This window comes from Macaca mulatta, chromosome 2, assembly GCF_049350105.2.
Source record: "Macaca mulatta isolate MMU2019108-1 chromosome 2, T2T-MMU8v2.0, whole genome shotgun sequence".
Classification (NCBI taxonomy): Eukaryota; Metazoa; Chordata; class Mammalia; order Primates; family Cercopithecidae; genus Macaca; species Macaca mulatta.
Genome location: NC_133407.1, coordinates 9,749,308 through 9,768,853, shown reverse-complemented (window position 1 = coordinate 9,768,853; position 19,546 = coordinate 9,749,308). Strand labels below are relative to the sequence as shown.

Sequence of the window (19,546 nt, the reverse complement as noted above, 5' to 3'; positions counted from 1 at the left end):
CTAACTTCTGCCCTTTTGAAAAGTTATGTATTTGAGTCTTCTTGTGTCAGTTCCTAGAAGTCAAGACAAATTTACAAGAAAGAAGCTCTAAAAGGTGGGAACAAGGCAAAGATACCAGCCTCAGAATATTTTTCTGGGACCTGAGGAGTGCATACAAAAGTCTAGAAGCAAAAGTCAGAAACAAACAGGGGTTGGACAGGACTTTGTTCTCTCCTCCAGTTAGCCTAGCCCAAGCACAGTGTTTGCATTCAGAACCTATCTAAAGGTGAATTTCATACCACACACCATGCAGGAAAGAGCTGCTAGATGCTCTTCATGCCCAAGCGATTCACACGCTCACTCTCTCACCTTGTCAAATATCACAGTATTTGCCACCTATTGATGGAAGAACCTCCACAGTCTCTCAGTCTAACTCCGTCACCTTACAGATGAGGAAGCAGATATCCTGACTCAGGTTCCACCTTTTCCTTTTACCTCTGTGTCCCACCTGAGTGTCAATGTGCAGTATCTAACCAGAACTCTCTCTCCATTTTCAGGAAATTTGCCCCGCGATGTTCTGTGTGCAAGGAGCCTATTATGCCAGCCCCGGGCCAGGAGGAGACTGTCCGTATTGTGGCTTTGGATCGAGATTTCCATGTTCACTGCTACCGATGCGAGGTCTGGTTGACACCCCTGCCCTGCCAGTCTGTGGCAGGCATTGAAAGGCTCATTCAAGCTGGGTTATATAGATGTAGCAATTACTAAATCTCAGAATGGCCTTAGTGCCTTTACTCCTAGGACTTGGATTTTAGATCTGACACTAGTAGTCCAAGCACGTGCTGTTGAATAAGTCACTTTACCTGGCTTAGTCTGCTTCCTCACCGGAAGAAAGGGCTCAGGTCCTTAACTCCTCCGAATAAGGTGTGAGAGTGAAATACAAAATTGTATATTAAAGGACGTTGTAAATTGTGAAATATTAAATTGGTGAGAAATGGTGTTATTGAATCTTTCACTTTGGCTCTGAGGCTTTGGTTAGAACTTCTTGGTCAGAGTCACGGAGATTTATTTCTTTGTTAGCATGCACTACTAATTGCTCAGTTTCCTGAACGCCTCTAGAGCTGCAGTACATCTGCATGTTCTTTCTCGTAAAGCAAAACTTCCCGAAGAGTAGAACCATTGCCGCTGTTGTGATCTGGATGCCCTGTTAACTTAAATTTCATTCTATGCCAAATGAAGACATGAGCTCCATTGACCTCCTTGCCACCATGGTAGAGAGCAGAGGGGAGGTTCATAGCTGTTGTGGCCTTTGAGAGTTTATACTAAAGTTAGCAAACACACACCTCTTGATAAAGTACTATGTATTTATTTTCCAAAGAAACTTCTATTTTCTCCAAAGACAAAGGCCAGCATTTAACTGTTATATAACACTTTTCAAAATGGACCCTAAGAGGAGCTGGCCACGGTAGTATATTCCTTTACAGTTATGCAGTTCTTTGCATTTTTTTTTTTTTTTGATCCATTGTCTTCTTTGATCTTCTCAACAGCTCGGTAATGTAGAAAAATCAGAAGCTATTTTCAGAGTGGCAGTCAGCCTGTGTGCATTGAGGCAGACTGTGGCAAACCTATGGGTGGTGCTCAGGAGGCCTGTCCCCCAGACTAGCAGTCTTTGCTCTATACAATGCTGTCTCCTTTAGAAAGTACAGCAAACCACTGCTCCCCACAAACTTTAGGATTTTATTTTCTTACTACAATTGAAGTAAATACACAGAACCCACTGGTGGCCCTTCTGCTTGGCAGAAATCAGTCTACCTTTGCTGGAGCCCAGAAATGGCCAAAACATTCCATTCCTGTACCTGTGCATGCATTTTGAGAGATCCTTAAACTAATGGTAAAGGGTAAAAATGAATCAGTGGTTAGGGACATTCTTATTTTCTCTTGTTATTTGAGTAGGGGCAGCAAACTTCTACATGGGAGCCAAGATGGGTGGCCTCTTCTCTTCTTACACCTGTATTTCATATGAAGTGACCCTAGGAGGATTATATTTATGGCCATTTATATTTATGTCCCCAATCTCTAATTCAATTACATTCAAGATATACTATGTTATATAGTGGGAGAAAGGATGCAGGGGATTAGCAGAATGTAAAGCAGGAAGGATAGTAAGTGGCCACATTATGGAGGCCTTGAATAGAAAGCTCAATCATTTGTTCTCCACATATGTACTTAACATTTTTACTAGCATCGTTTCCATCTGTCTTTACTGTTCTAGGATTGCGGTGGTCTCCTGTCTGAAGGAGATAACCAAGGCTGCTACCCCTTGGATGGGCACATCCTCTGCAAGACCTGCAACTCTGCCCGCATTAGGGTGTTGACCGCCAAGGCGAGCACTGACCTTTAGATTGAGTCACCTGTTCAGCTGGCACTGAGAAGAACGAACACAAGAAAAAGATAAGAAATACGAGAGGAAAGGCCATCAAATACAGGATAGTCTCTGTTCTTCATCTGCTATTAACCTTTCCTTAGAAACACATAAATTATGAGATTTTTTTAAAAGTTGTTACCAAATACACATTTCACATTGAATCATGTAGGATCTTGATGGGCCTTTGTTCCCAAGGACTTCCACATTTTTGCACAGATTATGCTCCATCCCATTCACTTCTGCATTCCTGTAACTTTTAATCCCTATGTTTGTCTCACTTTTCATCTGGTTGAATGGCTTTTTTTAGTGTGGTATTTGCTGTCACATAGTTTTTCCTGGGTGAGTCTGCCAACTCACAGGTGCTTTTGGCGTGAAATCTCCATCCTATCATTTCCGTTCTGCCTGTGACTGTAAAGAGTAGCCATTCTTTTCCCATGTACTGAAGAATATATTTTTCTGTTGCTTTATACTACTCATGTCCTTGGGGAGGGAAATGCACAATTTTTTTTTGTTAGGCTGTAAAGAATTTAAGTTGTAAATTACATAAGTTAGAACAAGCCCAAATTTAATTTGCAACCATCAGAATTCAGAATCTATAGTGACCAGTGATCAAGGCTAATTGGAAAAGAGTTATCGGCCCATAGCTAATAAGTGCTGACAGACAACTAAGCTTCAGTATTTTTCTAAAGAAATTACAGGTGGGATATGCTAGAGAAGGCATTTTGGGGTTATGTTTAAAAAACATTATTGTCCCACAATATTACCTTAAGATTTTTCTTTTCTACACTACCTGGACATGGTAATACAGACAAACTTGATTTCTTCTAGAATATAACATTTTCAATATTGTCCCACTCTTCATCTTAGAAATATTGTCATGTTTATTTTAATATCCAACACAACTATCAAAATTGACTTTTTCTCTAGAGGATGAAAGCTGTGAAAAAAACAGTTCAAATGTTCTTCTTTTTCTTTTTTAGGACCAGGTCCATTTTGCCTGACAATTGCAAATCAGAGCATACAAAATAAAATTGTGCAGTTTTGTTTGGTTTACTTTCAAAAGAGTAGAAAGCCTGAAAAGATTGTGAAACCACAGTTTCATTATTCTCATAATCCCTTCTGCAACTGAAATTACATATTGCAGGAGACATTTTCATATCATCAATGTGACATTTACACCACACTTTCAAAGACAATCACTGAAAAAAAATTGTCTTTATGAGCTAAAAATATGCAGAATCTCTGCCTAGAATCTTTATTCAAACTTTTATTAGCCAGTGAAACACTCGCTTGCCAACTGCCAAGCCATACTTATTAAGTTCGAGCATGTTTCACTTAAGGAGAAACACCTAGCTTAGTCATGGCAAGTTGCCATTTTGTAAACTAAGTATTTTGGATTGAGACTTCTTAAACCTTTCTTCAAATCTCCCACAAATATATACTTTTAAATTATGGAGTATTTTAAGTCTACAAAAAGGTATAAATAATAATATAATGAATTCCTATATACCTAACACCCAGTTTAAGATTCCAAAATCACAAATGTAATTACATCTTCCAACGTACCCTTTCCTTACTCTACAGATATCTTTTTCATGATTGTGAAGTGATGTTCAGATTTCTAGTGATTTTTTTTTAATTTTTAATCTTAACATCAGAACTGAAATGAAAAAATTATGGATACATGTTTTGAATTGCAAACTATTCCTCAGGAATTCCAATTAAATTTATTTTACTTGAATAGGAATGATCATAAAAGTGATTCTTTTTTTGTGACTAGAAATTCTTAAGCCGATGGTCACTACAGCTCATCCTTAATGTATGGTTCATTTGCTTTTGTCACTAAACAGTTTTGTGTTAGAACCACCAAAATTATAGCTTTTAAGAGCTTCCTTTGACCACTGTCTTTTATTTACCCTGCTTCTCTTATCTTTGACCGTATATTTCTCATAATGTGAAATATGATGAGATTCACTTAGGGGAAGCATGTGAGTTTTCGGAGGCAATGTCAACTGTGTCTCTGACTTCCTGCCTTCCAAATTGAAGGCCAGACCATGCTGATGACCTCAAGGAGCACTGACTATTTGACAATAGGGCAGATAATGTAATCGGCTTGAATTTTGACTTAGTAACTTTTTATGTAACACTTTGGGGGAAATTCTCTTTAGGACAAAGCAAAGAGTTCAATTTATTGAGGGATAGATTGTATCTCTTAAAGTGGTCATATTATTATTAATTTTGCCAAAAGAAGATGAATTTATTGAATATTTATACTATAAAATGTAGTAACATTCTACTTGCTTATTACATTTAAATCCTTATGTAACTGAATGTTTACATGTCAAGAGAAAAAGCTGTAAGAAAATGCTGTCACAGACCCATCCCTGTGGCATCGTCAGCAGAATATTGCTTGCTTACAATCTTTATTATGCATTCTTATAACATAACCTCAGAGTATCTTTACCAAAGGTTTTTAAAGTAAATCTCTTTTTAAGATAGACTTATACTTTTATAATAATGAATGTGCACTCATACATATGTAGAAATATTTAGATTTAGAGGATGTTTTTTTTCTTTCACAGGTATAATAAGGAAAGGATCCTACCATGTTTTATTCTAGGGTTTCTTAAATATATGATTTATATTACTGTCTTTTCTATTAATCATTTGATTTAAACAATGCCAAGTAACTCTTTAATACTTTAGTTGCATGAAATTTTGCCTGCAACGAGAGAAAAAGATTGTATTACCTTAATGATTATAATCATACTGTCTGCTGATATAATATCATAATTGTTGTGGTTTAAATACATAAATAGTAGAAAAAATCAGAGTCTATAACAGAAAGTTTGTAAAAATATACTGATTTTGAAAAGTATCAAGAATATAAATATTTGGTAATTCTGTGTAACAAGAGAGACATGGAAAAGGAAAAAAATCCACTATATCATGGGCTCTGCAGAACATATCAAAATAGGATTTCTTAAATTTGTCAATCTCCAGACCATACTGACTCAACATGGAGTCTCACTGGCAAAGAAAATGGCCTTTAAAACTCAAAAATAAGACCAGGCGCGGTGACTCACACCTGTAATCCCAGCAATTTGGGAGGCTGAGACAGGAGGATTGCCTGAGGCCAGGAGTTTGACACCAGCCTGGGCAACACAGTGAGACCTTGTCTCTACAAAAAATAAAATAAAATAAAAACCAAATTAGCCAGACATGTGGCATGCGATTGTTTAAATAAATAAATAAGTAAATAACTGACTCAAAAAATGGGTCGTGTGTCCCAGCATAAGGCATCAGGTTGTCAGATGCTGGCATCTCTGCAGCACAAACGTGTGGGTTCTTTTTCTTGTCATTAACACATTGTTATTTCTGTAGGAGCAACTTCTCTGATCAAAATAACTTTTTTGGGTATGTGCTGATTAAGGAGGTGGACTTATCAACACTATAATTGTTCCCTAGGAAAGATTCTGCAGAGATGTTTATGGTGAGGTTTAAAGGATATGCAACTCTACATTTAAACAAATATTTTATATTTGGGTACAGAGGAAGAAAGAGAGAACTTTTTCCATGGGGCTATAGTAGAGAGTTAGTGAAATATAGACAGGACTCTGACAACACAACTTCCAACCATTTTTATAGGTAGTGAAAATCCTATTAATGTGAACCAGCCAGGAATAACAGTGTTATTTCTATTTGATACGGTTTGGGCTTCTCTTGTCAAATCTGCGTCGGCTGCCCCCTGATACTTCCATTATCAAGTTTTGAAGGGTGTTGGGGAAATTATGGCAGCTGCTAGGGAGATCAGGGAAACACTGATGTAACCTCAAAGCCTCTCACCATTCCTCTTGGCTTGGAAAGGCTTTATTTTTTCATATACATTTCTAGAAATATTGCTATTCTACCTTAGTATTTCACATTTGTAGTTCAAACAAGCGATTGTCCATCTGTTGCCTAGAGCTATAGTACATGTGTGTTATGAATGAAATATGACAGCATGTTCCATACCCCTGCTTTAGCCATCTGTGGGAAACCAGCAAACTGAAAAAGATACCTCTGCAAAATGTGCCTCAAGTCCATTTCTTGAGATCGCTCGTTTGGTGCACTCTCGTGGGAGACAATCAGAGAACAACATATACTTGTGCCTTATTTTCAAAGAATCTATTTACACTACTATGAATATTCCACTGAAGAGTCAATGATGTAAATGATAACCACCAAATCTCAAAAGTATACTCACCAAAAAGTAAAAAAGAAAAAAAAAAGAACGAAAAGAAAGAGAGAGAGAGAAGTCAACTTTTCATCTTAATATATTCCAGTAGTATTTATTTTTTCCTTGTCTTGGAAGTATCTCATAGGTCTTTAAATGAGTAAAACATTTTTATGCCAGAAGGTGATATAATGGATGTTAGTGTGTTTTATTTGATTTTACAGTAGCTTTACTCAGATAATGAAGACAGACTTCAGCTTGAGCCTTTACCACCCATTCAGCATATTTTTTAATTGTGTTCATTTTATTTGCTTAATAGTGGTCCAAACAAGTTCAAAACTTGTTCTCAGTGAGGCATTAGTATGGTGCAACCATGAATATTTCAGACCGAATTATTTACTTGACAGATAACTAGAATGAAACTTTTCTCATGAGGCTGTTATTTGGTGAGCATAGCCTTATTTCAAACCTTTAAAAAGTTACCTGACTGAAGCTACTATGACTTGGTAAGGATTCTTCCTCTCCTCTTCCTTTCTTCCTCCCTTCCTTTCTCCCTCTTCCTTCCTCCTCTTCTTATTTTCTTTCCTACTTTCCTCTCTTTCTTTCCTTCTTTCCATCCTACCTATTAGTGTTGCTGTACTTGGATTTTTTGTAAATTAAATCAATGCATTATGGTTTTATGGAATTATGATTATATTAATAAGGGGAAGGCTACCAGAAAATAGATATGGCATCCATAAAATCTTCCTTTCTAGGGGCATATTTTTTAGGTTGTATTTATTCGTAAAGTGAAATGAGATAATAGAGTCTTTCTGTTTCATTTTAATGAATTTTCATCAGGGACTGAGGTCATAGATTCTTGGAAAATTCATTTGTGACTGATCTAGTTTTCTCAGCTGTATGCAAAGTAATCTTTCAAAGACTAGGTTAAGATTTTTTTTTAAGTCCAAAGCAATTTAGCCACAAAAAAATTATGTTTTTAATGATGGCATTTTATTTTATTCCATTGCAGCTTGATAACTTTCCTTATAGCAAAGGAATAACTATAATATTTTCAGAATTTTAATGTAGATTAGCACTTAGCCTGTGAGACTAATATTATATTGTAAAAGTTGATACTAAAATATTTTTCAGCAGGTTGGACAGCACCAGGTTTTCTTAGATCACAGACTACAGGCATAATTTCCCTTCAGTCCAGAAAAAAGGACACTAATTCCCTTTTCTATTTAATTTTCCTGGCCCTTGTGCAAAAAGTTGTGGACTCTATCTTAGTTACAACATGCATGTCCCTTATTTTGTGGAGAGCTGTGTGAAAGATGTGTTTGTTTCTTTAACTGATTGACAGGTCCCCCTCAAAGTTACAAAAAAAAAAAAGTGCTACACTTTTGCTGTTAATTTCTGGTTGTTATTTAACTGACAGAAGTCTCTTAATGCACGAATAAATATCTCTACATCTAGCCTTTGTTTAAAATAAAAATTAATATTCTACAAACACCTATGTATACTAGAGAGGGGGGAAACACTGTAACTAATTCCTTTATAGTACTTTCAGATTATTGCATTAAGCCTTTCGTGTTATGTAGCATTGTTAATTTTTCCTAGATACCCATCCACTTAAGGGCCAGAGAAATCCTTATTCATTTAATTCTGGTGGGCATTTACTTAATGTACCCAAATAAAAACATTATTAAACAGCCACAGTTGCGTTCAGCCAATTTGGCACTGAATGTGGCTTCTAAATTCAGTTCTCTACCCTGCAAATGGAATGTTCTACCAAGAAAGAGAAGCATCACCATGTTATCTTGTGTTCTACACCACTACAGAGAGTTACAGTTGCCCCCAAACACGAATGCTATTCCCAAATAAAATAGAATCATGGGCCTTTTAAAGATCTGAACCTTCTCTGTTATTTTCCTGATGAATTACCATTCCATATCTTCTTAGTCCTGGCCAGTATGTAGTAGTGCTCATATACGTCTATTCTAGCTCTGTAGCTCCACACAACAAGTCTTAAGTCCAAATCTTTGCCTCTTCATGTCTGATATCACCAACTCAGTCAACTTTTCTTCACTTATTGACATAGTGTCATGTCCTGTCACTCTCTGCTGCTTCTTTAAACAATGGACACAAACATATTTTCTAATTTTCAGTGTCCTCAATGAAACTTGGCAATTCACCATGAGTCAGGCTAGGTTGAAAGGCTTTCTTTAGGGTTGAAAGTAAATGAAATTGGAATCACCCAAAGAGAATTTCCCCAAAAATCCTCAGACCCAGAAGTGTAAAAGCTACAGAAGGATAGAACTCCCGTGTTACTTTTTGTTCTGTACGATTTTGGATGTTGCCAAAATCAAATTCATTCTGAAAACAGGAAGCAAGCTAATGCATATGCCATCCATGAGATTCCCACTTCTGGGTCAGTTCATAATCCATTCAACCCTTTCCTTTTATCCTTGTCTTCTTCAGAATATGACATTTTTCGTCCATATTTTCATGTTAAATATTAACACTTTATAGGTTCTACACAAATATATGGACACTTTTCAGGTTATACATAAATACTTGCTGGTTGATTGGTTTTGAGATTCACTTCATTCTGTCCTCAAATATTTGTACCTAGAGATGTTACACGTTAGAAAAAGTGAGCAGTTTCTTTCTCTAATCATTTAGGAGTCCATATTTTTACTTTATTTTTTTGTCTCCCCAACATCCTTATCTCTTACTCAGCTCTTCAATTTAATAATTACCAAATTATCACTGTAAGAGAATCAGCCCCTAAGTAACTTTGATTCAAGCCAACTGTAATAAGATCCAACTGCTTCAATCTGTACTTAATAGGAAGGAAAGTGGCATCAGGAAGAGTAATTCCAGTGACATTAGTAAGACTTTATGGAGGTCATAAAATTTGATAAGAAATCTTGAGCTGATGAATTGACTTGATTTGGAAGTTGAGAAAAGAGTATTTAAAGCACAACAGGGAAACATGGGCTATACTCAGAGAAGACCGTCTGCATCGGCCAAAATATCATGGATTCTGGAAATTCCTTCTTAACAGAAAAAAAGGCTTCCAAATAATCAGGCTCAATGGGAAGAAAAAGGCATATAGGAAGCCTGAGGAAGTATTTACTTGCTTTTCCATCTCTTTATAATTGGAAGAGAAGATGGTCTGCCAAAATGTAACCCAGCATGCACAGTATGAACAGGAAGCAGCCCTCCATGAACTTTATTATAACAGAAAATGAGCATTCTTATTGATCCACAGCTACATCTTCTATTCTTGCAGCAAGGGTACATGTCCTTTGACCCTCCACAAGAGAACAAGCAGGACATCTCTATTTTCCTATTGAGTCTAAGTCCATTATTAGAAAGGACTTCCCGGCCATCTGTTCCACTTGGTATTAAAATTCCCTTACAGATTCATTGCTAAGTGCCAATTCTGACTACTTAAACATCACCTGTGTCAAGGAGCTCATTATTCCATGAGGTCTTACATTTCTTTCATCACATTTTGTTCCAAGCTACCCATGACTTTAAAACAGAGCCAGCCTTTGGGGCATTGTTCTCTTTGGTGCCACACAAAACCTGTAGTACACAATACAATGTTGCTTCCCCCTCCTTTTCCTTCCATCTATATTTGTTTTGTTTTGGGCATTGCATTACTTTTTTAAAAAAACTTTGATTACACAAATTTTTAAGAATGTCTAAAATTAGTCTGAAGGATGTTCTGAGGGCCAGACATTAGAGTTGCTGAGTTTTTTGTTGCTGGTTGTACTTTCCTATTTAGAAGACAGACCATTCTGACAGTTGTTATGTAGCTTCATGCCTTCCCCAGTAACTAACCCATGAACAGTACACCCCTTTTATCTGACTTGTTGATAATGACCTTTAAAATGTTGGAAATGGGCCAGGCGTGGTGGCTTACGCCTGTAATCCCAGCACTTCGGGAGGCCGAGGCGGGTGAATCACGAGGTCAAGAGATCGAGACCATCCTGGTCAACCTGGTAAAACCCCGACTCTACTAAAAAAATACAAAAATTAGCTGGGCGTGGTGGTGTGTGCCTGTAGTCCCAGCTACTCGGGAGGCTGAAGCAGGAGAATCACTTGAACCTGGGAGGTGGAGGTTGCAATGAGCAGAGATGGCGCCACTGCACTCCAACCTGGTAACAGAGTGAGACTCCATCTCAAAAAAAAAAAGAAAAGAAAAGAAAAGTTGGGAAATGTTGGTGTATAATCCCTATGTCTAACAAGGAAGAAGTCAAAAGCAAAAAGTAGTGGTACTGCTGAAAACTCATTATTTCCACTTAGTTCATCTGTGCAAAAGGATATCATTCTTGAGGAAAGGGGTTCTATTATGCTATAGTTTTATATGGAAATGTACAAGTGCTTTCCTCATTGCTCTGGATGACTATTTAGTTTAAATAGTATACCTTTGTCTTGGGGAAGACCATGATTGTGGCTTCTTCTACCCCAGCTTTGAATGAGAGAGCACTGTAGGCAGAAACTGCCATCAGTCTCCTGGGCAGGACCTGGAGGTAACTTTCTAAGCTCTAAAATAATAATTCCTAAGAGAGCTTACAAACTGCTTCCACACAGAAAATAGCCCAGGGAGGATGGTTATTAATAGCCCTATTCTAGAAGAGAAAGATGAGGCTCAAACCATTAAGTGACTTGCCAGAAGTTATGACATAGCTGGGAAGTGGCAGATTTGGGAATAAACCCAGGTCTTGCAAGTCCAGTGCTGTCTCCAAGTAGCCATGCTTACAGCTGAGAACACCTTAGAAGACAGTATCGACTTCTCACAGACTACCAGGCCCCCAGTCATCCAGGGAAATTCAGAGACCAATTGACTACCAGGTGGCAAATCCACATGTGTACTGCAGTCTTGGAGATCACGTACAGCTTGCACACATCTATGTCATCTTGTGGGAAACCTCTAGGTATTCTGTCTGATCCGCGCTGTGAGGAAGTTGGTGGGAAGAGGCCACTGATAAGAACAAACAACAGGCAGAACAAAGCATGTTGCAGTAAATTTCCCCGGAGAGAGTTGGTTTACATTCCACTCACCAAAAATCTCTCTGGGACTTTCAGGTTCAGAATATTAACCGAGACCATATCATTTAGAATTCATTGATGCAGAGGTGACTTGATTCCTAAAAGAAGCCTCTCTCCCATGGACCACGATGTACGTTCCACAGAGTCAGAAACCACCGTAGGTTAACAATGCATTTTAGTCTCTCTCTCCATTCACATTTACTGAGAGCGCACCAAGTGCATGTTGCTGCAACAGGCGTTTCCGATCCAGCCAATCCATGAGCTGACAATGTGGGTAAACAAATGTTATGGAACTGTTGGCATTTCTGAGATTTGGCCTTTGCCATTTGATAGACTTTGCTTCCCAGGATGCTGTCATTTTGTGATTTATTCTAATTACAAGGAATGTGGTACCATGTTGTTTTCGGAAAACCTTCTAGAAAGCCTCCATGTATGCTCTAGAAGTTGCTCTATATAGCAGTTCAGCAAGCAAGTGTTCCTTTTCTTGAGCTGCATCCCTCAGGAAGCTGTACTTTTAGGATGTACTTTCCACTTTTTATTTCCTCTCATTTCACTCTTTAGTTGTTTGCTATATCCTAAAATATGTGAACTGAGAGAAAAAATATCATTTCCTCTCATTAAATCTCCTGCATTAAATCCAAGAATCCTTTAAAATAATCATACCTGGTAAGTGTTTTATGCATTTCCCTCCCTGGAGTGTATCATCCATCAAGCCAGTATCATCATCCACCTGCTTATTCCCTGGGACTAATGAGAGCCAAGTTAAACAGCAAATGGCTTCTCACCCTTTCCTAGTCCTCACACCTGAGGAATAAAGGAGACATTAATGGGACCGGGAGAGCGGTGGCTTTGGTTGAGATGGCACATTCATAGACGAGGAAGGTGTCTCACCTCCCTGTGAGGCTTGATGAATATTATGGCCAATGGAGTGGAAAATGATTCTTGTCGAATAGACGGAGTATTCCCACCCCCGGAATGGATTAATAGAGGACACAATTTGAGCACTTCTCAGAATTATCTAGAATGCCTGAGACTCACATGGGTGGAATCTGTGTTCTCATTAGAGGGAATAAAAAGACAATGAGGTGGTAAATGTGAAAAAAGCAGCCTTTTAGAAAAACATTATTTTCAAATACCTTTATAAATCATCTAATTTATCTTCACATAATATAAAGAAAAAACTAATAAAAATTTTCTTATTTCACTTTACATAACATATTCTGCCATATTTAGGGATCATACAATTGTCTTGTCTTCAAAACACACACACACACACACACACACACACACACACACACACCTTCCAAGAAAGCTGATCCTTCAAAAAGTAAATCTTATTTTTAAGCACTTGGGTTTTCAGGCCAGGAAAGTAATAAACCCGATACCTGACCCATTTTTGTAGCAGCTGAAAAGAAGAAAAAGCTATTTAAATTTTGTGTGGATCCATTTATCTCTTAAAATATGCCAAAGCAATTTGAGGTGGGGGTGGAAACAGGTATTTATCTCTCATGCATGATTGCCTCTTTATATTTCTATCTGTTGGGAAAAGGGTAAAGAACTATTCTTGGTCATTATTATTGATGTATTGTGTTGCCACTTCGTATGGTGCCTGCTGTGCTTTCTCCCGAGGCATTGCAGTAATCGTTGCTTTCTTGACTCTTTCCTTCATCACGAGAGAGTAAATATGAAGTCTGAATGTCGTTCCTCACCCCCAAATTATTTAACTCGGCTTCCAAACTAGTTTAAGAAATGCAAAATGGGAAGAGCTGGCTTTTCTTAGATACATTTCTTCTTTTTTTATTCTTTCTTGGGAGACGTTAAGTATAAAGGGAAAAAAGTTCCTTCTTCTCTCTCTTTCTCTTTGGGTGACAGCAATGCTCACTTAGTAATTATAAACCAGAAATAGGAGAGTAGCTTGGGCAGGTTATGATATATCTGCCCAATGTGTTTCATTCCTTCAAACATAAACTTTGAGAGGAAAAGAGATTTTTATAATTTAAATGCCAACGATAGGAACGGCCTCATATTTTAACTTCCAAATAATAAATGGGGAGCTGGTATTTGGGCAGAGTTTGCATTTTACTAATCCTATATACTTTGAGCTTAGTTTATAGAATTGTGTCAAATACATCAACATGTCAGGATTATAGTGCCAAAAATAGTTAAAGTGCCTTGGACCTCCCTCTCTAGGTAGCAAATTGAAACTAGCATGGGACCATGCCATCCTTTTAGCATAATGGAGAAGTCTGAACTAAGGAGTATCTTTGATGAAAGACATTTAGGATCCTAGAAACTAAATCTTGTCACCAACACTTTATAGTAAAGTAGTAGCAAAATTATTTTTAAAAGACTTTCTTCCTTTTACTACCCATTTCCTCTCTTGGGAAAGCTGATGAGCAAATTATCCAAGACTCATTTCTTTATTAAGCAAAGTCAGAATATTTCCGCTCTGAAAATCTGAATTATGCCCTCATTCTTTTTCAAGAAACATCTCAAAGAGCAAATAGAATTAAACATGACACTTGATTGTCTGATTATTTGGCATGTATTAAATTATCGTGTGGTTTAATGTGCCTTAAGATTTAAACTTAGATGCAAAACCTTTACAGCTGGATGTAGCGTTGAGCTTTTGCATGTTTTCTGTATAATAAACCACTTTTGTTTTGTTTGTTTTGTCTTCTAACCTACACCTTTATCATTACACTAACAGATTTGGGGCTTCTCTCTCTCTTCAACTAAGTAAGGGAATATGTGCAATTATGAGACATACAAAAAAGGAAAGGGAAAGGACTTTCTAAGTAGCAAATCTGTGCCGTGAAGTAGATGTGACGTGAAGATACAGAGCCTGAGGATAGTAATTCTCCCTGAGCCACGCACACAGGCTTTTATTTCATGCCTTTTCTCTTTCTGTGCCGTCACCTTTGAGAAAAACGATTGCACCTTCTCCAAGTCTGCCTTTTTAACAGCTACAGTTGAGTTGGCAAGACTTCCCCAGCTCTGAATATAGCCATTTGCCGACTCTGGCCTCTTTGCGAGACTGACTCAAATCTGTGATCTTCTGTTCAGCATACACATCAGCAAAGTGAGAAGATGAGCACTAAATATAGGCTCTATTAACTTTACTTTTAGATTTACTGCCTTCAAAAAGTGCCTATTCTGAGCAACATAAACGTTATTCCTTACATATGTATGTACACACGGTACCCAGAGCCGTACTGTGCAGCCTTCAAAAACATACCATCAGAAAGAGTAGGTGCTGAGATAAGGAAACTTTGCCAAATGGAAGAAAGTCACTCACTTCCAATATCCCCTCTCGAGTGGCTACCGTGAAATGGGCTGCAAACACATTCCCTGAGCATCCCTTGCTGATACAGCTTCTTTATATTTATATCTTACTGGATGGTAGCATATTGCTGAGGTTTCCTGTACTCTGCTTCAAGGGAATGTAAGCTTTATGGCATTGAAACATTTAGTCAGGAAAAAAAAATGTTTAAGAGAATTAATAGAGCCATAGTCTGTATTAGGATGTGTGTCATATGTGTGTTTTATAAACTAAGCATTGGTGGTTTAGAGTGTTAAAGTGTCAGCACATTCTTTCTCCTTTTGTCTCTCGGGCTAACAGGAGAGAAAATAAAGAAAAGTCTTGGCTGTGGGGATTGGAAGCTCAAGGGGCCAAATGTCCTTGCCAGATCCGTAGAGCATTACTTTGACTCCTAAAAATAGTAGTGTATGTTATTTGATGGCTTTTGTTTCCATAGTTCCATCACTGACAGAACTGTCAATACTGTTGCTGGAGCAGCAGCATAGCCTAGAGTGATGCATTCTTACCCAGGGATGGCAATAGGAGAGGGTCCATGTAAATAGGACGAGGTAGACAGTGCATGATTGTAGGAGAAGGGTTGAAGGGAGGACATGATTCCAAAAAAGATCGTTCTCAATGTGTCGTCTGACTCAACCAGCTGGCAGATTACACTTGCCAAGTCGTTCCCTTTCCTTCTAAGTCAGTTGGCTCCATATTCACTTGAATATGCCTCTGTTTGGGCAAAGCAAGATACCTCCACTTAACCTTTATCCAAGGAAGCTCTTGGTGTCCTCTTGGTCATAAAGTTGTCTCCTACCTTCCCCAGCTTTACCAAATGGAAGTAAAAGGGGACAAATGATGGAAGATGGACTCCATACCATTGCAGTCAGCCACCATTCTGGTTTCCATATAAGGAGCCCCATTACATAAGCTACGGGTGAGGTTGGAACAGCTATGTTTCATAATTTCAAGAGTGTGACCACCCTGCTGTAGTCATCATCATTGGATGAATCCAGTTGACTCTTTGGCAAAACAGTGATACTTTTCACTAAAATGCCTACTCTTCCTGTTGATGTTCCTTTTCTGTTTTTACCTTATCCAGTTTCAACACTAGTCATTTTTTTATTTTTTCGAGAATCAGATTTTAGCGCTAGAAAAGAGTTAAAAATTTCAGTGTAATGTCATAAGGATGTTGGGATACAGAGATTTTTTCCCCCCTTGGAAACAAATGGACTGGGAAAGACACAGCACGGCTTTGCTCTGAGTTTCAATCTGATGATTATGACCATGAAAGATAATCTTATGGAAAGGTTAAATGGTGTTTACAAGTGGATAGATAAGGGGGAGATGGTGAGAAGCCGGGTTTTCTCTACGCTAAATGCGTCTACTAAGAGCAGCACTTCCTACTAGCTAAGCACAATCATAGCCCCACCATGATGAACTGCTAGTCTGAATAATATTCCCTGACTTAGAGAAAGGCACACAAAAACATATAAGGAATATGTCTATTTTCATATGTGTGATACTGACAGAGCCATGGTATTCCTAAAATATAGGTTTCTCTTTTTTCTTATATTCTTAGCAAATTGCATTTATTCACTACATTACAAACCATCACTGATGTATCTAAAATAGCACACATAGTTCAGTATGAAAATAAGAGAATAAAATCTGTGATAAGCAAGTGATTTAGGTATTTTCTTTTGTGTTTATGCATTATCCGACTATATTAAGACCTGTTTTCTATTTACCTTCTATCAGTTTTCTCTATCAATTATGTTTTTTCAATGCTCTGTAAGAATGAATATGGAAATTATATTTCTTTTTTCTGTAAAAGAGTTGCAACTACTTTATTATATTTAGAAATCCAATAAACTTCTTATTACATTTACTTGCCTATGTGTGGAATTCTTTTTGAGTTGGATAATCTCTGTTTCCTTTTCTTCTAACCCCCTTTACTGTGTGACTCATTTTTTACATCATTTGCTTTCCATATGGTCTTCTGAGAAATGGAATATCTCTCATAGCAAATATGATGCCACAAGAGTATGAAAGCACCCACTCTCTTCCACTGTTAGCCCAGAAGAACTGAAGGTCAGAGGTGTTCTAAAATTATTTGATCACTCTGTGTCTTGACCTTGCAAAGACTTTTTCATTTTTAAAGCTGGATCCAAGTAAATGGGTCCCTTTGGGTGGGGTTGGAATTCTCCATTTTTGTCACAAACAAGTGGCTGACCTGTTCATACTTTTATTCCATCTGTATTACGCATAGTTTTCAAACATTGAGAATTTCCTCTGTACTAGGCATCTCAAGCAATACAGATAGAAATGACATATAGTTCCTTTCAATGAGTTTATAATCTAGCTGAGCTGATAGATATGGATACAAATAACTATGGAGAAAGGAAAGGAATAGTCACAAACAGGGAAAAGTAACTTAGCATATTCAAGACTTTTCACTGTTACTCCATTTTCAATATCCTTGTGATTATCTTACCCTCATTTTATAGATGAAAATTCCGAGAGTGAGAAAAAAGGTTAATAACCCAAGATCCGCATTCATTCGCTGAGCCTTTTTTTCTCATTTTTTAAAGTAGCAGTTCTGCAGAAGAACCAAGACTCCTGATATCCAGTCTATTGATCCTTAATAAGAGTGATTAGCACTAGAGCATACATGAAACTCACCTGATGAAAGTTAGAAAAGAGTATCTGTTCTCTTTTCCACTAATCTCTCCAACATCACATTTCTGCCTACTAGTGCTAGGGCATCTGAGAACTACAGGTGGGAAGACTCTGTACTAAAGACCACTGTTTTAAACTGCCATACACAAGATGAATCTTTGAACAAATGGTAGGTATATCAATGGGATTTGTGGTACTTGTAATTTCTTACCAGAAAGTTGTAAACAAAAGAATACATGAGATGTGACCTTGTCTTCTCTTTATTCTTCTACAAAGAAGCTATAAGAAGTAATCTTACCTTCCTTCTCCCTGTATTTCTCAAATTACTCTTGTTTTTTCACCCACCCTTCTGCTCTGTTTTCTAACACTGTACATTCATTTGTTCCTATTCAGAGTGTAAGAGCTAGAAGAGCCTTTAGAGATTATTTTACTCTGACTTTGTGAAGAAATACGAAGTCTCAGAGATATGAAAGGACTTACCCAAAGTCATAAAATAATTTAATGACAGGGCTGGATCTTGAGTCCTGGCCTCCTGACTCTCTCTCCATTGCTATATACAAATGATTTGAATAATCCAGAAGAGAGCGGAAGAAGAGTTGTATTTATAACTTAATTTCAAGGAAAAAGACATTTCAAATGAAAAAAAAAACTGAGTGTTTAATGTCCATATACCCTAATTAAAAGAAATTCTAAAAAATATATTGCAGGAAGAGAGAAAGCTGAGAAGGAATGAATATCAACGATGCAACAGGAATGCTGAGCCAAGAAGATGGCAACCATATAGTTAATTCTAAACAGACTGGAATATGAAACAATTATTTTCTAAGTTGAGGGACTTAAAAAATTTGAGCTAAAATGCTGGACAATAGTGGAATGTAGGCCCAATGACTAGAGTTAAATTTTCGTAAGATTTTTATGGATTTTGGAGAAGAGTGGTGCTGTTGATTATCTTTACATTTTTAAGTTATGTATATGTGTAAATATTTCGATGGCTGCCATCTAAAGAAAACAAATATATAACTGCAAAATCAGTAGAAAGGAGAAATTGAATTGGGGAAGAGCAGAGGTAAACCAATTTTTTTTTTTTTTTTTTTTTTGAGATGGAGTTTGCTCTTGTTGCACAGGCTGGAATGCAATGGCGCGATCCCAGCTCACTGCAACTTCCGCCTCCTGGGTTCAAGTGATTCCCCTGTCTTAGCCTCCCAAGTAGCTGGGCTTACAAGTGCCCACAACCATCCCCGGCTAATTTTTTGTATTTTTAGTAGAGATGGGATTTCACCATGTTGGCAAGGCTAGTCTCAAACTCCTAACCACAGGTGATCCACCCACCTCGACCTCCCAAAGTGCTGGGATTACAGGCGTGAGCCACTGCACCCGGCCCATAAAAATTCAAAGGTCCAGCCTCAGAGAAGGATATTTTAATAACACCTTCTTCAATAACTATTCAAGTAATGAGATAAAAGCAAAAAAATCACTAAAGATATAGAAGATTTTAACATTATTAAAAGGCTTGATTTTAATGGATATATAAGAATCTCTATACTTACTGGATAAAAAATAATAAGCTTTTAAAATATATACATATATATAAAGTACATATGAGAACTCTACTAAAACTGATTTTCTAGGTCAATTGTCTGCAAAATTCAAAGCATCTTTCATACAAATTGAATATTTTCATCATGCCAACATTTTACTCAAATTAAAAACCATAGGTAATTTTAAAAATTTACATTTGGAAATTTCAAAACATCCCTAAAATGGCTTACTTCAAAATAGAAATCATAATCATAAGAACTGAACAATAACGAAAATTCTATGTAGTAAAACTTGTAGGAGTCACCTCAAATGGTTCCAAGAGGGAAATGTAAATCCTGAAATGGTTACATTAAGAATA

General features: G+C 37.3%; 1 protein-coding gene and 1 long non-coding RNA gene across 28 annotated transcripts in view; one reads left to right on the top strand and one right to left on the bottom strand.

Annotated features, from left to right (window-relative positions):
- LPP (LIM domain containing preferred translocation partner in lipoma) overlaps positions 1-2,426 on the top strand; it is a 723,625-nt gene extending 721,199 nt beyond the window's left edge. For all 27 annotated transcript variants that reach the window (XM_015132425.3, XM_077991214.1, XM_077991207.1 and 24 more), the window contains 2 exons: positions 537-657; positions 2,249-2,426. In XM_015132425.3, coding sequence (XP_014987911.2) covers positions 537-657; positions 2,249-2,377 — 250 coding nt within the window. In that variant the 3' untranslated portion in view covers positions 2,378-2,426. The remainder of the gene's footprint in view (positions 1-536; positions 658-2,248) is intronic.
- The window catches only part of LOC144338983 (uncharacterized), an 80,936-nt gene that overhangs the window by 683 nt on the left and 60,707 nt on the right, over positions 1-19,546 (bottom strand). The gene's annotated exons all lie outside the window — the stretch shown is intronic.